At 43.8% G+C, this 15,721-nt stretch overlaps 1 protein-coding gene, 1 long non-coding RNA gene and 2 other non-coding genes across 4 annotated transcripts; all 4 read left to right on the top strand.

Annotated features, from left to right (window-relative positions):
* The first annotated feature begins 3,521 nt into the window (after positions 1-3,521).
* LOC134570624 (histone H2B.1, sperm-like) lies at positions 3,522-5,488 on the top strand. Its single transcript, XM_063428551.1, has 3 exons — positions 3,522-3,562; positions 4,394-4,528; positions 5,115-5,488. The coding sequence occupies exons 2-3, from the start codon at positions 4,409-4,411 to the stop codon at positions 5,313-5,315; spliced, it is 321 nt and encodes a 106-aa protein (XP_063284621.1). The 5' UTR covers positions 3,522-3,562; positions 4,394-4,408; the 3' UTR covers positions 5,316-5,488.
* A 1,173-nt stretch (positions 5,489-6,661) lies between these two features.
* Positions 6,662-8,380, top strand: LOC134570623 (uncharacterized). Its single transcript, XR_010085160.1, has 3 exons — positions 6,662-6,703; positions 7,093-7,182; positions 8,269-8,380. It is a non-coding gene; the product is annotated as an uncharacterized LOC134570623 (long non-coding RNA).
* On the top strand, positions 6,881-6,976 carry LOC134572143 (small nucleolar RNA SNORD89). Its single transcript, XR_010085253.1, has one exon. It is a non-coding gene; the product is annotated as a small nucleolar RNA SNORD89 (small nucleolar RNA).
* LOC134572141 (small nucleolar RNA SNORD89) lies at positions 7,343-7,457 on the top strand. The gene has a single exon (XR_010085251.1). It is a non-coding gene; the product is annotated as a small nucleolar RNA SNORD89 (small nucleolar RNA).
* Positions 8,381-15,721: the final 7,341 nt, after the last annotated feature.

Below are 15,721 nucleotides of genomic sequence, written 5' to 3'. Positions count from 1 at the left end.
AGAGGCAGACTCCATTGAGCACATGTTACCAGTAAAACACAAATGGATACAAAAATACATAACTCCTATCATACTGAATTGAACGGGCCAAATCTCCCAGGGTCCATAGTCACAGGGCAAGAGGCGGACAAGCAGTCCTCTCCAGGCCCAAGTGGCGAAGGACACTTCGTCACACCCCTCCCTCCCTTTTTTAACAACATAACAATAAAAGTGAATGTTACGGTTGCCTCCAGGCTGGCTGGAAGTTGGACCGTAGAAAGGATGCTCCTAGCGCTCACCAAAGGATCATCAGCACTGTAGACACCATAACTACTGCGTAGCCACCATAAGTACTGCAGACTCTACGAACCACCGCTGCTGGCCGTCTGCTCTGCGCCCTGGACCTACAACCAGGCTCCAGTAGGTGAACCTCTTCCTTCTGTAGAGCAAAGCAGGATCAGGAACAAGAGCTCTTACAAGAGCTCAGTAGCTAAGGGAGTATGAAGAGCATAGCAATCCCTGTAGTGATTATAGCTGTCCCCTACAAACATGAGTCAAGGCTGCAAGTTAGAGGGTCAGAAGAGGTCTGAGGTGCTGGAACACCCAGCCTGGTTTTTATTACGGTTGTGCACATACAGAACACACCCAGGGGGAGGTATAAAATAAACAATCAAATAACAGTACAACCCACACATCCCCTCCCCTCAGATAACAGAAGCAGTTAACATAATTATTACATACAGTAAAAATACAGTTTTTACACATCCTCTGTAACTTTAAAACCATACATTCAAACCATATATTTAGACTCAGCATACATCAAACATAAACACTTCCAAAAATCACACAAATCCCTCCAGCGGATCAAAAGTTAAGTGGAAGTCCTTTATGACCGACCCCAAGCACAATTTCCTGCCCAAAACAGTTCCATAGATTTGGGCTGTGCGGTCGGTCAATTTCATGCAGAAAAAACGACTAAGTCCCATCTTCGAACGGGACTTAGTCTCTGGAGCTGCAAGTTCCGTATGGGAGAAGGTAAGGGTCAGCGGTGTTCGTGTATTTGCGCATCCGATTCTAGTTCCACAGAATCTTTAGCATACACCGCTGACCGCGTTCGAATGAACAAAGATGGCCGCCGCCACGTGTTCGATTGTCGAATAGCGGCCATCCAGCGGTCGGCAATTAAGCTGCAGTAACCTCACAGCCTCGGAGGTAAATTGCCTGCACACTTTAGCTTCCGGGTGGTCCGCCTGTGTGGTACTTGGTTCAGTAAGCCCTATTTACTGAACCAAGATGGAGAAAGCCAGGGACAAGTTATTTTACAGGTCTGGGGACATAGTCTTAAAGGAGCATTGTTCACCAAAGTCTCAATATGTCCCCAGACGGTTCTTAAAGGGCCATACACACCCAATAAAAGTTAATACGTTTTCAGGGGCACAATCTTCCAGGGGCCTTAGTCATGAGGAAGGAGGCTGTCAAATAGGCTTCTCCACAATCCAGGGAAGCAGGGCAATTTTCAATTTAAAGGGCCAGTTACAAATAGCAGTTTGTAACAGTGAAGTTTTAGACGTATTAATATTTCATCATCATCTTTGGTCAGGGATATTCCTCTCTAAATTTGCAGCCCTGTATGTAGCAGTCATATACTGTAGAAAGAATGGATCACCAGCTCTAATTGGCTTGATTTGTGAGCTGATTTCCTTTCTGAAGCACTTTTCATGCTCTGCCCATCAGCGGGAACATTTTATTTTTTTTGTAACTTTCTTTTTATTATTTAAAATAAAACGATTACTACACGATTGGTATCACAGTGTAATGCGCAGGTTCCATGCATTGCAAACACATGATTCTTGCATCACAGCATAACAAGATTATATAGCATCATAAATATCTCTGGTGGTCTCAATTCTGTGCTGCATGTTTAGTAAAATGAGGTAGGGTATCAAGCTGTCCAAAAGTACAAAATAAACAATTTAACAAACTAAAACTCACGAGTCTCAGGCTCCCCACCAAGCCCAGGGCACCCTCCAGAATCCCAACCTCTAAAAACTCTATGGTGTGGGCGCAGAGCCCCTCCTGACCAGCCGCGGATCCCCGGGCCCCCCTCTTTCCGGGATTCTCTCTGCAACATCCCCCCTCTCCGTGGCACCCCTCCATCCTCCAGGTAACGGTCCCGGAAGTGGTTAAAGGGACACTCCAGGCACCCAGACCACTTCTGCCCATTGGAGTGGTCTTGGTGCCAACTCCCACTATCCTTAACCCTGCAATTGTAATTATTGCAGTTTTCATAAACTGCAATAATTACCTTGCGGGCTTAACTCCTCCTCTAGAGGCTGTCTACTAGACAGCCACTAGAGGGCACTTCCTGTTTCATAGCACAGGTCTGTGCTAGAGCGTCGCTGGACGTCCTCACGCTGACCTAATGCGCATGCAAGGCAATGCTGCGCATGCGCATTAGAGCTTTCCTATGGGGAATTGAGCGACGCTGGAGGTCCTCACGCTGTGTGAGGACCTCCAGCGTCGCTCAATTCCCCATAGGAAAGCTCTAATGCGCATGCGCAGCATTGCCTTGCATGCGCATTAGGTCTCCCCCGCCGGCTGACGTAATGAAGAGAAGGAGCGGCGGCGACCCAAAACCACCGCCGATGGACATCGGCGGGTGTCTCAGGTAAGTAACTGAAGGGGTTTTCACACCTTCAGCAAGCGGGGATGGGAGGTGGGAGGAAGAGGGGACCTGCAGTGCCAGGAAAACTGATTGTTTTCCTAGCACTGGAGAGTCCCTTTAAGTTAGTCCAGGAAATCATGATGAATATGGCAACATTGGTGAATTTTACATTATATAGCTATAAATTTACAGCCCCGCTCCCATGTTTTTCCTGGATCTGTATTATATTGAAGCCTTGCAGTAAGTAGAATTCATACGCGGCAGGAGGGAATCCAGTTAAGTATTTCCAATGGAACACTGGTTCCCTTCGGCGGCATATTAATTCTGCAGCACTTTTCATGTCTTCCCTATTTAATTAAGGAAGGAAGTTACATCTAGGAAAATAGAAGACGTGCGTAGAAATCACTGAATCAATCGGTCTGGGGTTTACGTGACTGATCGATTTGTTCAGTGCGAATAGAGTGTATCTGATGACGTTACACAACGTTCTATTCACTTAACAACGAAATGGGATGGCTTAGAGCAAGCTTCACCAAACTCTGGCCCTTAAGATGTTGCTGAACTACAACTCCCATGATTCTCAGCCTATCTATTTCATTCATAGAATCATGGGAGTTGTAGTTCAGCAACATCTAGAGGGCCGGAGTTTGGAAAGCCTGGCTTAGAGCAACGCCCGGCTGGAATTACATACAAACATTGATAAAATTAGGGGCTTTCATTCCAGTCCTGCTATTTGTGGTCTCAATTTTGCAAATTAGTTGCCAAGACGACATAACTGCCCTTGATGTCTGTTAATTGGGATAATTGAGTCCCAGCTGTGCATAGTGATCCAATGATTAATGGGTGGTCCCAGCTTGGGTGGGTATAAAGTCTGAGCACTGAAGATAGGTAATTTACAGCCTGGTTCTTGTTGTTTTGGTGAGTCAGTGACTGTTGGATGGGTGCTTTCCGTAATTTAGTGGTGTTGTTATCCTTGGGTTTATATTGTTATATAGTCAGCAGATGCTTGGGTTGTTTTTGTTTGTATAATTTTGCTATTCTGCAATAATCAGTGTGCGTTGGAGGAAACTCTAACCTTATCACGTGGCCATGAACTGTCAAGATAACTCATCTTTACATATTGATTTGTGTCCTATAGACCATGGCTTGAGGTGTGCATTATATGGGGATATCTAGACCTCTCTGTAAGGCATCCTGGAATAAGTACTATGTGTCTTATTAAAGCCACTATGTGCTGTCACTGTGTCTAATCCATGCAGTGGATAATGGGCAAGGAGTCACTAGTTCTCTAGAATTAACTCCTGTATTAGCTAAAACACTTTACAATACAATTTTTTTTTGTATTGAGCGCTATCATGGGGAACTCTGTGAGTTACTGGCAAGACTAGAGAAGCTAAGCTTTCTTAAACTGCATATTGGTCACAATTCATGGAATGCACTATGTATTCCACATGCTTTGCCAGCATTCTGGGAGATGTAGTTCACAATATCTGGAATGCTGAAGGTTGTCTACCCCTGGCCCAGTGGGTGTAGTCTCATGCTGAGAATTGGTAGGCCTGGCTTGGCAGTCTGTCTGTCTGTATGTGCTGAGCAAACACTGCCTTGGTGGGATTTTAAATGATGTTCACTTGTCAGGTACCCAGAATCTCCAGGGACAGGCCCTCTTTACCAATCGTACACACTTGGGATGATGGCCTTGCTCCCCCTCTTCCTGTATTGTGATATAGATTTGTGTGATCTGTCTTCTAGATCTTTATAGCTGAGATGAAACCTGTTGTAGCAAAGAAGTCAGCAGCAGCCGCCTGTGGAAGGATGCAAGCCTTACCAGTAATGGTGAAACCCAAAAAGAGCTACTCCAAACATCTCTACAGGATTGTAAAGCAGGTAGGTAGTCCTATTCAACTGTACCCTAAGGTATAAATTCTTTATCCACTGCAGGGCCTTGCAATATGACCCTGGGATGCCATTAATGAGGATTATGGAGTACAATCAGTATTGCAAAGAACTGAAGCTCTATGCCAGAATGGTGAAGTTAGGATTATTAGACTTGGCTGATGAAAGCTGTCAGGTTGTAGTTGGCTCACATTACAGGAGAATATGTGTATACAAATTAAGCCTGTGGAATTCTTGGCCTTTATTACTGCAGATGCATGAAAAGTGGTACCCTATAGGATATAGCCTTCCTACAGTGATGGCTAATCCACTTAAATAACCTGTCCCATTAACTGACTTATCCTTTTATTGTTAGCTTTAATAGCTGTTAAGATAATGCCCCATCTGGGGTAGCTGGTTCTGTTTGGGGGCATTCTCCCAAGCATCGTACTACCTTCAAAGATGCCAACATGCTGATGTCACACACAGAACCTCTCAGAACAGTGATGGATCACACATCCTCTGGCCTTTAATGGCTCTGGAGTCTGACTCCATGTATCATGTTGGCTTAACATGTCTCATTTGATCGTTGTCCTAGGTCCTTCCAGAAGCCACCCAGTCTCAGACGGCGTTGGATTGCCTGAATAAAGACATGTTAGACCGTGACAGACTGCATGATATTGCTGCAGAAGCTGCCAGGCTGTCTCTTTACAACATGAGACATGCTATAACCTGCCAGGAGGTCAACTGTGCCCTGAGACTCGTCTCCAGGACACCCATGGCAGGGGACTCCAAGTAACATCTAAAGTGCCTCCATTGTATTGATGGCATCAGGCCTAATATGCTTGAATAGACGTTTTATTTTAATATAAATCTTCAGGAATGATGTAAACTAAACTGTCATTTGCACTTATAAATGTTTGTTTTCTGTTAATATGAATATGTATTAAAGGGACATTTTAACTTAAAGATCTCTTTATATGGGGAAGAGGGAGAAGCAACAGGATATCTAGCATTAAAACCAAACCTTTTGATATGTTGGAAGCCCTGCCAAAAATGGTGGGTTTGTGATGAGCTTATTTTAATTCCTGTTACGCTAAGCCAGATCATATCAGTTGTCCAGGACTTACACGATGGCTTGATTACATTGTATGTAAAAAAACTTTAATTTGGCAAAGAGGTTTGTGCAGTCAATTTTGACCCATGCCATTTAGGAGACCTCTATAGAGGCTAACTAGCATTCTCTGCTGTAGATCTGTGTAAATGTATTGGTGCTACAGCACTGACCTGGACACACTGAGGGATTTCAGCAACTGCAGAGCTGAACCTGACCCCAACATATGGGTTATGTATAAAGAACATTGCTGGAGGAAGGGGAGCCATTGGAAACAATGGAATGTTCCTTATTGCTCCACCAGTCTATACAGAACCAGCTATGTGTAATGACTCATGTAGCCAGATTTAGTAACAGTATCCCCTAAAATGGAATAGGGCTACAAAGTCACTGGCCCTGGGCTGGCCTTGTGAAAGGTAGAGCATGTTTACTGCAGGAGCGAAACCATCAGAGCCAGTGATGGGCTCCTTTCCTGTATAGCTGGGGTCCATGTGGGATCAGTAACTTGGAATGGAAGATTGGCTTTTATCACATGCTGAGTATTGGTAGCTACCTCCCTGTATTGTGTGGGGCAGAGGCAATGCTGGCTCCCTGGGCTCGGTCCATCCTGCAGGGGGTCCCTTGGGCTCTGCTATATATGAGTAATGGAAGGCTCTTGGGTATTTCCTAAACCCAGCGCTGCTAAGGGGCCAGTTAGGTGGAGATATCCTCACTGAGCTGCTAAATACCAAGCATTGCGTGATGGCAGCCTCTGGGCAACTGCTTCAATTCTCCCTCCTCCCCCCTGAAACCGAACATGGTATAGCCCGCTGTCCCTTTAACTAGCAGTGCTGCCGAGTGTCCAGCAGAGTGCGCTGTGCTGCACGTGGGAATGGCTGCCCGGTGGTCGATCAGCTTCCTCCATACAGGATGGGGGTTCAGGGACCCGGTAGTTGCTGCAGGTACCGATCCGATATACCGAGCTCCAGCCGGGGGCCGGATACACTGCTCCCTCCCTGAATGATCGGAAACAGACTCCATGTGGGCCCTGGAGGCAGCATGCTGTACCTGCTCCATAGGAAGCCATGAATAAGGTAAGCTACACTGAATAACCTCTCCTGTCCCTTTAACTGACTGGCTGTGTCCCTGTTACACTCCTGTCCCTGTTACTATCTGTAAAATAATGGTTAAATGGGCCTAGTACTGCTACCTCCTGCTACACTTCCAAACTTCTCTTGTATTTCTGTCCTCACTAAATCTGGGTTAGTGCTGCTGGGAATGATGACAGAAAAGGCCGAATTGCAGTTCTCTCTGTAGAGCAGGACAATGACAAATCCCCTTGAAGCGAAAACTGAACTGACCTCTGCAGCTTTTCTCTAGTTTAAATAAAAGCTTCTCATTTGATCTATGTTTTAGGTATCTTTGCTGCTGGATTCTATTACTCCTGTGTAAGATGTTACACTACACTTATTTCTCCATACAGGTATACTGTGGATGACTCGCTGGTCCCAATGGCAAAGCCTGCTTTATGGAGTCCATGCAAGATGATTAGTGCGTAGAGCTGACAATTGGTGTGTAAGTACAAATTCTAGTCTGATCTATGACTTGGTTGAATGTATTGATTAAGGCAACACCTTTCATTGCCTGGCATATTAAAGTTCTGCTTCTGGGATTAAAGCCCCTGGTGCAGCAATGTTCCATAGGCTTCTTGATGTCGGGGCATGAGACATGTTTCTGAGGGATGATGACATGAAAGGCCGAATTACAGAGCCTCTCCAAGCAGTTCTCTCTCTGTGGAAGAGGCTCGATGACAAAACTCCTTGAAGCGAACTCAAAACTGACCTCAATCAAACATGTCTTAAACCCTTACGGAGTAACCGATAACTGTGTGAATGCCACTAATATAGAACCCTTAATGCTGGCTTACCACTGGCACTTGGCTCTCCTGGACTATAACGGGTAACATGATGCAGAGCAAGTGCCTGGTGTGACATCACTGCTTTAGGTGTTCTGAGGCCAACCTGCAGGGCTTCCTTCAACATAGCTGAGACTAGCTGTAGCTGTATGTTTTTTTTTTTTTTTTTTTCTTAAAAAAAAAACCTGAGAACATGGAAACTGAAGGGTTAATATAACATACTCGGCACAGACTTGAAACACATTTTATTGCTTTAAACTGGGATGTAAGAATGCTGGCTGGGTCGTACCACACAATGAGTGACTCTCAAATATTGGCACAATTTACCATGAATAGCCTACACCTTGTATCTGTGGGATTCTTGGAGGAATTGGCAGAGCCACAAGCGCTTGCTCTTTGCTTAATGACATTAAAGATATTTAATCCAAAGACCTCATTCTTGCAGAAGTTCCCACAGTTCAAAGACCAGGGCCAGGCTTTCACTGCTCAATTATTGGCATTAATTGCTCAGATTCCCTCCCTGAATCTCATGAGGTGACAGATTTAAAGATCTGACTTCTGCCCTTTAATCAGCCAGTTACCAAGCTATCGGCTTGGTTTGAACTCGGTGTGTTATTCAGGTCCCTGGCTAAAAATAGTTTTATTTTGTTTAAAACTGAATTACTGTCTGAACTATGACTGCCAGATTAAATGTTATTTTGCTCACTTCTTTCTCCTCTTTAATATGCTTTATTTTGTTTCCAGTCATCTCAAAGGTCGTTCATCTGAGCAATATGATCCGTTGTGACATCCCTGATGGTAAAATGAGAAGATTCCTGGAAATTCGAGCCCCTTTAGTCTATTAAGACCATGCACTTCAATTTAAAAAGATTTCTTTTTATTTAAATACATGTTTAGAATTTTATACTTTTGTGGGTTTTATTTCCTGTTTGTCATCAACTGAAAACAACTGCTTTGCCCAGTGCCTTTGTAATTTTTTGTAATAAAATTTAAACTGTAACCTCACAAATACAGCATAGCAATATTTTATATACATTGTGGGAGAAGAGATGCTAGAACGGGATATCATTCTAATGAGACAATATTCGGCCTATTATAAAAGCTGGACTGTCTCATAGAATCTCCTGGGAGATGTGCCTAGTGAGTCCCAACAACCTAATGTAGTAAAGGTTATTTATTTTGGTTCCCCCCACCCACCCCAAATAGCTTTGACAAAATACAATTTCCAGTCTTGGTCTGGTGTAGTGACTTAACTTTATAGAAAATAACTTGCACCTAACAAAGTGTAGGAAGCTCTTACTGTCTGATGTCCTGAGCTACACTCTGCAGTGAAGTAAGCTAAAATAAGCAGTTGATTCATTGGATCGTAAGAAATTAATTGGGCAAAAATTCGTCTTAAAATTGCTAATTGGGGGGGGTAGAATGACTTGTAGTTAACCCATTAAGGACCAAACTTCTGGAATAAAAGGGAATCATGTCATGTGTTCTTTTGGGGTTAAACTCTTACGGCTTCTTAAATTTATAACTTTTAGAGATCTATCTTCTCCTGGGGTTACTAACTGGTCTGAATCGTCAAGTGGTAGGGGAAGCTGGTAAAACCAGTTTCCATCTTTCACTTTAGGATGGGTGAGGTGTGATCTTGGGGAAACAGATCCTTACTAGCAAGCTGGAAAACCTGATTCTGTCTTTCTAAATGTTGTGGGTTTTTTTTTTTATTATTATAAACTGTTTAATTAGAATTATTGGCCATGCTTAGACATGACAGCCCAGACTAAAATATGCCCCGGCTGAATTTTAGTCTAGTTTGGCTGTATTCTCGGTTACACTCCATTTCTGTGCAGATGGACAGGGGAGCAATTCACCTTGCTGCCACGTATACAAGCCTTCCGTAGGGTTTATTTACTGATGCTAAACTCCAGTGAATTGGAAAAACAAATTGCTAAATACAGTAGAATTTTCATCAATTCTGCTACGGTCACAGGATGTTTCTGCGCACAGTTTGCCAATCACTTTTCAGATCACAACTGGATGTTTAGGGAACAAGTATCTTCCAAAGTGTAGCTCTCACATCTCACTCTGCAAGTATGTTGCACACGTGATTTCACAAGACACCGTGTTGAGTTGGTGGTCAGAACAACAAACATTTCATCCAGTGTCCCCCGCAGCCACTTGCCATCCTCGATGGATATATCAGCTGGGAAGAAAAGAGAATAGATGGTTTCCTCAGGTTTTTAAAATATATATTATACACAGAATTTCATTAAAATGTAATGGCACAGGGGAGAAGAGACGCGACTATTGCTGGCAGATGCATCATGATTCATTATTCAACATAAAATAACCTCTATGTGCTAATATATCCTGAATATTGTGGCCCTGTAGCATTAGAAAGGGTGGGAGTTTAGGTCTGAAGTGGTTAAAGGGCTAGATAAGGGCATGAACCCAGAATTTATTAAAGTAGATTTAGAGAGGAATCCCTGACCAAACAAGATGATGAAATATTAATACCATGTCTAAAACTTCACTTTTTTGTGTTGTAAAAAAATATTAAAGGATTACTATAGGGTCAGAAACAAACATATATTCCTGACCCTATAGTGTTAAAACCATCTAGCCCCCTTGAGCCCCTCATGCCTCTATAAACATAGTAAAAATCTTACTGTATTCAAGCCTGAAGCTGTAAATCTGCATGCTGTTAGACTCAGAAAAACAAGCAGTCTGCTGATGTGGTAGCCTGATCCAATCACAGTGCTTCGCAATAGGATTGGCTGAGACTGACAAAGAGGCAGATCAGGGGCAGAGCCAGCATGATTCAAACACAGCCCTGGCCAATCAGCATCTCCTCCTAGAAATGAATCTCTATGAGGAAAGTTAGTTCAGTGTCTGCATGCAGAGGGAGGAGACACAGTGCTGCCCTGTGCTCTGCTGATAGCAGATCTGAGTGGATGGAGGCATATTATGCCTCCAACTCCGAAGTCCCTCTGGTTCACTCTGAGTGACTGCAACTGGAGGTGTTCCTAGCTTTCAATGTAAACACTTTTCTCAGAAAATAGTGTTTACATGAGAAAGACTGCAGGGAGCTATAGTTCTCACCTGAACAACCTCATTAAGCTGAAGTTGTTCAGGTGACTATAGTGTCCTTTTAATTCGTATAAATTAAGGACACAATGAGGTATGTTCAAAATATTGTCCTAGTGAGACCAGAAAAGAAGTATAGATCAATCTATGTATAGGTACAGATAATACAATGAACAATGTGGAAAAAGTGTGAAAAAATAAATGAAGAAATAAAGTGTTCATTAACAATGAAAGGGAATATTTACAAAGAATGAGGTTCAGAGATCGGTTCCTACGAAACAGATAAGGGGATTAGCTCTATATTGCTTGATTACACTGATCTCTAAACCACACTATTTTGGTCAGCGATTTCTCTCTAAATTTGCAGCCCTGTATGTAGCAGTCATATACTGTAGAAAGAATGGATCGCCAGCTCTAATTGGCTTCATTTGTGAACTGATTTCCTTTCTGAAGCACTTTTCATGCTCTGCAGATCCGCAGGAACATTTTATTTTTTTTGTAACTTTCTTTTTATTATTTAAAATAAAACGATTACTACACGATTGGTATCACAGTGTAATGCGCAGGTTCCTTGCATTGCAAACACATGAATCTTGCATCACAGTATAACAAGATTATATAGCATCATAAATATCTCTGGTGGTCTCAATTCTGTGCTGCATGTTTAGTAAAATGAGGTAGGGTATCAAGCTGTCCAAAAGTACAAAATAAACAATTTAACAAACTAAAACTTACGAGTCTCAAGCTCTCCACCAAGCCCAGGGTACCCTCCCCCCTCCAGAATCCTGACCTAAAAAAACTCTATGGTGTGGACGCAGAGCCCCTCCCGACCAGCCGCGGATCCCTGGGCCCACCTCCTCCCGGGATCCTATCTGCAACATCCCCCCTCTCCGTGGCACCCATCCATCCTCCAGGTAACGGTCCCGGAAGAAAGTGGTTAAAGGGACACTCCAGGCACCCAGACCACTTCTGCCCATTGGAGTGGTCTGGGTGCCAACTCCCACTATCCTTAACCCTGCAATGTAATTATTGCAGTTTTCATAAACAGCAAAAATTACCTTGCGGGGTTAACTCCTCCTTTAGTGGCTGTCTACTAGACAGCCACTAGAGGGCACTTCCTGCTTCATAGCACATGTTTTCTGTGCTAGAGCGCCGCTGGACATCCTCACGCTGTGTGAGGACCTCCAGCGTCGCTAAATTCCCCATAGAAAAGCATTTTCAATGCTTTCCTATGGAGAGCTCTAATGCGCATGCGCGGCATTGCCGAGCATGCACATTAGGTCTCCTCAGCCGGTGGGTGGGATCAGTCTTCCCTGCCGACTGACGTAATGAAGAGGAGGAGCGGTGGCGACCCGAAACCACCACTGAGGGACATCGGCGGGGGTCTCAGGTAAGTCACTGAAGGGGTTTTCACCCCTTCAGCAACCGGGGTTGGAAGGTGGGAGGGAGAGGGGACCTGCAGTGCCAGGAAAACTGATTGTTTTCTTAGCAGTGGAGAGTCCCTTTAAGTTAGTCCAGGAAATGATGAATATGGCAACATTGGTGAATTTTACATTATATAGCTATAAATTTACAGCCCCGCTCCCATGTTTTTCCTGGATCCGTGTTATATTGAAGCCTTGCAGTATGTAGAATTCATACGCGGCAGGAGGGAATCCAGTTAAGTATTTCCAATGGAACACTGGTTCCCTTCTGCGGCATATTAATTCTGCAGGCCAGCACTTTTCATGTCTTACCTATTTAATAAAGGAAGGTAATTACATCTAGGAAAATAGTATATGTGCTTAGAAATCACTGAATCAATCGGTCTGGGGTTTACGTGACTGATCGATTTTTTCAGTGCGAATAGAGTGTATCTGATGACGTTACACAACGTTCTATTCACTTAACAACAAAATGGGATGGCTTAGAGCAGGCTTCACCAAACTCTGGCCCTTAAGATGTTGCTGAACTACAACTCCCATGATTCTCAGCCTATCTATTTCATTCATAGAATCATGGGAGTTGTAGTTCAGCAACATCTAGAGGGCCGGAGTTTGGAAAGCCCGGCTGGAATTACTTACAAACATTGATAAAATTAGGCGCTTTCATTCCAGTCCTGCTATTTGTGGCCTCAATTTTGCAAATTAGTTGCCAAGACGACATAACTGCCCTTGATGTCTGTTAATTGGGATAATTGAGTCCCAGCTGTGCATAGTGATCCAATGATTAATGGGTGGTCCCAGCTTGGGTGGGTATAAAGTCTGAGCACTGAAGGTAGGTAAGTTACAGCCTGGTTCTTGTTGTTTTTGGTGAGTCAGTGACTGTTGGATGGGTGCTCTCAGTTTCCAGTAATTTAGTGCTGTTGAAATCCTTTGGTTTATGTTGTGTTATAGTCAGCAGATGCTCAGTTTTTTGGTCGTTGTTTGCATAATTTTGTCATTCTGCAATAATCAGTCGGGAATGAGTACCATGTGTCTTATTAAAACCAACTGTTTTGTCTAATCCATGCAGTAGATAATGGGCAAGGAGTCACTAGTTTTCTAGACCTGCTAACTCCTGTATTGGCTAAAACACTTTTTCTCTTACAATGCAATAGAACTCTCTATCCTATAAAACTTTGTATTGAGCGCTATCATGGGGAACTCAGTGAGTTACTGGCAAGACTAGAGAAGCTAAGCTTTCTTAAACTGCATATTGGTCATAATTGTTTATGGAATGAACTACATGTTCCACATGCTTTGCCAGCATTCTGGGAGATGTAGTCCACAATATCTGGAATGCTGAAGGTTGTCTACCCCTGGCCCAGTGGGTGTAGTCTCAAGCTGGGAATTGGTAGGCCTGGCTTGGCAGTCTGTCTCTGTATGTATGTGCGGAGCAAACCCTGCCTTGGTGGGATTTTAAATGTTCACTTGTCAGGTACCCAGAATCTCCAGGGACATGCCCTCTTTACCAATAGTACACACTTGGGATGATGGCCTTGCTCCCCCCCCTCTCCCTGAATTGTGATCTAGATTGGTGTGATCTGTCTTCTAGATCTTTATAGCCGAGATGAAACCTGTTGTAGCAAAGAAGTCGGCAGCAGCTGCCTGTGGAAGGATGCAAGCCTTACCAGTAATGGTGAAACCCAAAAAGAGCTACTCCAAACATCTCTACAGGATTGTAAAGCAGGTAGGTAGTCCTATTCAACTGTACCATAAGGTATAAATTCTCTATCCACTGCAGGGCCTTGCAATATGACCCTGGGATGCCATTAATGAGGATTATGGAGTACAATCAGTATTGCAAAGAACTGAAGCTCTATGCCAGAATGGTGAAGTTAGGATTATTAGACTTGGCTGATGAAAGCTGTCAGGTTGTAGTTGGCTCACATTACAGGAGAATGTGTATAAAAATTAAGCCTGTGGAATTCTTGGCCTTTATTACTGCAGATGGGCAGAGCATGAAAAGTGGTACCCTATAGCCTTCCTACAGTGATGGCTAATCAATTTAAATAACCTGTCCCTTTCCCATTAACTGACTTATCCTTGTATTGGTAGCTTTAATAGCTGTTAAGATAATGCCCCATCTGGGGTAGCTGGTTCTATTTGGGGGCACTCTCCCAAGCATCGTACTACCTTCAAAGATGCCAACATGCTGATGTCACACACAGAACCTCTCAGAACAATGATGGATCACACATCCTCTGGCCTTTAATGGCTCTGGAGTCTGACTCCATGTATCATGTTGGCTTAACATGTCTCATTTGATCGTTGTCCTAGGTCCTTCCAGAAGCCACCCAGTCTCAGACGGCGTTGGATTGTCTGAATAAAGACATGTTAGACCGTGACAGACTGCATGATATTGCTGCAGAAGCTGCCAGGCTGTCTCTTTACACCATGAGACATGCTATAACCTGCCAGGAGGTCAACTGTGCCCTGAGACTCGTCTCCAGGACACCCATGGCAGGGGACTCCAAGTAACATCTAATGTAACTCCATTGTATTGATGGCATCAGGCCTAATATGCTTGAATAGACGTTTTATTTTAATATAAATCTTCAGGAATGATGTAAACTAAACTGTCATTTGCACTTATAAATGTTTGTTTTCTGTTAATATGAATATGTATTAAAGGGACATTTTAACTTAAAGATCTCTTGATATGGGGAAGAGGGAGAAGCAACGGGATATCTAGCATTAAAAGCAAACCTTTTGATATGTTGGAAGCCCTGCCAAAAATGGTGGGTTTGTGATGAGCTTATTTTAATTCCTGTTACGCTAAGCCAGATCATATCAGTTGTCCAGGACTTACACGATGGCTTGATTACATTGTATGTAAAAAAACTTTAATTTGGCAAAGAGGTTTGTGCAGTCAATTTTGACCCATGCCGTTTAGGAGACCTCTATAGAGGCTAACTAGCATTCTCTGCTGTAGATCTGTGTAAATGTCTTAATGAGGGTGTTCAGTCTTGGTGCTACAGCACTGACCTGGACACACTGAGGGATTTCAACAACTGCAGAGCTGAACCTGACCCCAACATATGGGTTACGTATAAAGAACATTGCTGGAGGAAGGGGAGCCATTGGAAACAATGGAATGTTCCTTATTGCTCCACCAGTCTATACAGAACCAGCTATATGTGTAATGACTCATGTAGCCAGATTTAGTAACAGTATCCCCTAAAATGGAATAGGGCTACAAAGTCGCTGGCCTTGTGAAAGGTAGAGCATGTTTACTGCAGGAGTGAAACCCATCAGAGCCAGTGATGGGCTCCTTTCCTGTATAGCTGGGGTCCATGTGGGATCAGTAACTTTGAATGGAAGATTGGCTTTTATCACATGCTGAGTATTGATAGCTACCTCCCTGTATTGTGTGGGGCAGAGGCAATGCTGGCTCCCTGGGCTCGGTCCATCCTGCAGGGGTCCCTGGGGTTCTCCAATATAGGAGTAATGGAAGGCTCTTGGGTATTTCCTAAACCCAGCGCTGCTAAGGGGCCAGTTAGGTGGAGATATCCTCCCTGAGCTGCTAAATACCAAGCATTGCGTGATGGCAGCCTCTGGGCAACTGCTTCAATTCTCCCTCCTCCCCCCTGAAACCGAACATGGTATAGCCCGCTGTCCCTTTAACCAGCAGTGCTGCCGAGTGTCCAGCAGAGTGC

This window comes from Pelobates fuscus, chromosome 8 (genome assembly GCF_036172605.1).
Source record: "Pelobates fuscus isolate aPelFus1 chromosome 8, aPelFus1.pri, whole genome shotgun sequence".
Classification (NCBI taxonomy): Eukaryota; Metazoa; Chordata; class Amphibia; order Anura; family Pelobatidae; genus Pelobates; species Pelobates fuscus.
Note: the sequence above shows the minus strand (reverse complement) of the source record. Positions and strands in the feature narration are given on the sequence as shown.

Coding starts and splice junctions, on each gene's coding strand:
- LOC134570624 (XM_063428551.1), top strand. CDS start 4,409: ATGAAACCTGTTGTAGCAAAGAAGTCAGCAGCAGCCGCCTGTGGAAGG. Junction 4,529..5,114: donor TCTACAGGATTGTAAAGCAG/GTAGGTAGTCCT, acceptor TCGTTGTCCTAG/GTCCTTCCAGAAGCCACCCA.